The sequence below is a fragment of the Pteropus vampyrus genome, unplaced genomic scaffold, assembly GCF_000151845.1.
Source record: "Pteropus vampyrus isolate Shadow unplaced genomic scaffold, Pvam_2.0 Scaffold11640, whole genome shotgun sequence".
Classification (NCBI taxonomy): domain Eukaryota; kingdom Metazoa; phylum Chordata; class Mammalia; order Chiroptera; family Pteropodidae; genus Pteropus; species Pteropus vampyrus.
The window spans coordinates 1-909 of NW_011900421.1; the positions used below are offsets into that span (position 1 = coordinate 1).

At 57.2% G+C, this 909-nt stretch overlaps 1 protein-coding gene across 1 annotated transcript; it reads right to left on the reverse strand.

Annotated features, from left to right (window-relative positions):
• Nucleotides 1-13: 13 nt before the first annotated feature.
• Nucleotides 14-523, reverse strand: LOC105310792 (paraneoplastic antigen Ma6E-like; the record flags this gene model as incomplete). The annotated part of the gene is made up of 1 exon (XM_011386902.1): nt 14-523. A coding segment is annotated over exon 1 (510 nt), but the record flags the coding sequence as incomplete, so codon positions are not given.
• Between the last annotated feature and the right edge of the window lie 386 nt (nt 524-909).

Below are 909 nucleotides of genomic sequence, written 5' to 3' on the forward strand. Positions count from 1 at the left end.
CGACGGTAGGGTGGACGGCCCCCTTCTCCATGGCCAGCTGCAGCAGGCCTTCCAGGCGCATCACGTAGGCATAGAGAGTCTCCTGGGGCCGCTGAACACAAGTCATGAACTTCAGTCGTGAGGTCATCTGAGTGTCCTTGTTCCCGAACACCTGCACCAGCGCGGCCAGGCAGTCCTGTGCAGTGATGTCGGGATTTTCATCCAGGAGGTCGCACATGAGATCCAGCGCGGGGCCGCCCAAGCTCTCCACCAGCCTCCTCCTCCTCTCCCTTTCCGATATGTGGCGCCATAGGTAGAGCATGTCGTTGGCATGGTCCAGCCAGCTCTCAAAGGACTCTCCCTCGCGGCCTGGCTCTTCTGTCCCAGAAAAGGCTCTCAGTTCCTGGTAGGCCAAATTTTCCAGCATTGGCTGTAGGGCCTGGTTCCACTGCTGATTCCAGGCTCCTGCCTCTCCTGGAGCTCCTGCCAGATCCACTGCTTCTTCCTCACCTGGAGCTCCTGCCTCACCTGAGGCTCCTGCCATACTCACAGATCCTGCCATACCTGCAACTCCTGTGTCCCCTGCTGCTCCCTCCTCATCTGACATCCCTGCTTCATCTTCAGCTTCTACACCTGCAGCTCTATCCTCACCTGCAGCCTCTTCCTCGCCTGCAGCTCTATCCTCACCTGCAGCTTCTTCCTCACGTGCAGCTTCTTCCTCACCTATGGCTCTGTCCTCATCTGCAACTTTTTCCTCACCTGCAGCTTCTTCACCTGCGGCTCTATCCTCACCTGTAGGTTCTTCTTCACCTGCGGCTCTATCCTCACCTGTAGGTTCTTCTTCACCTGCGGCTCTATCCTCAACTGTAGCTTCTTCTTCACCTGTGGCTCTATCCTCAACTGTAGCTTCTTCTTCTTCACCTGCGGCTC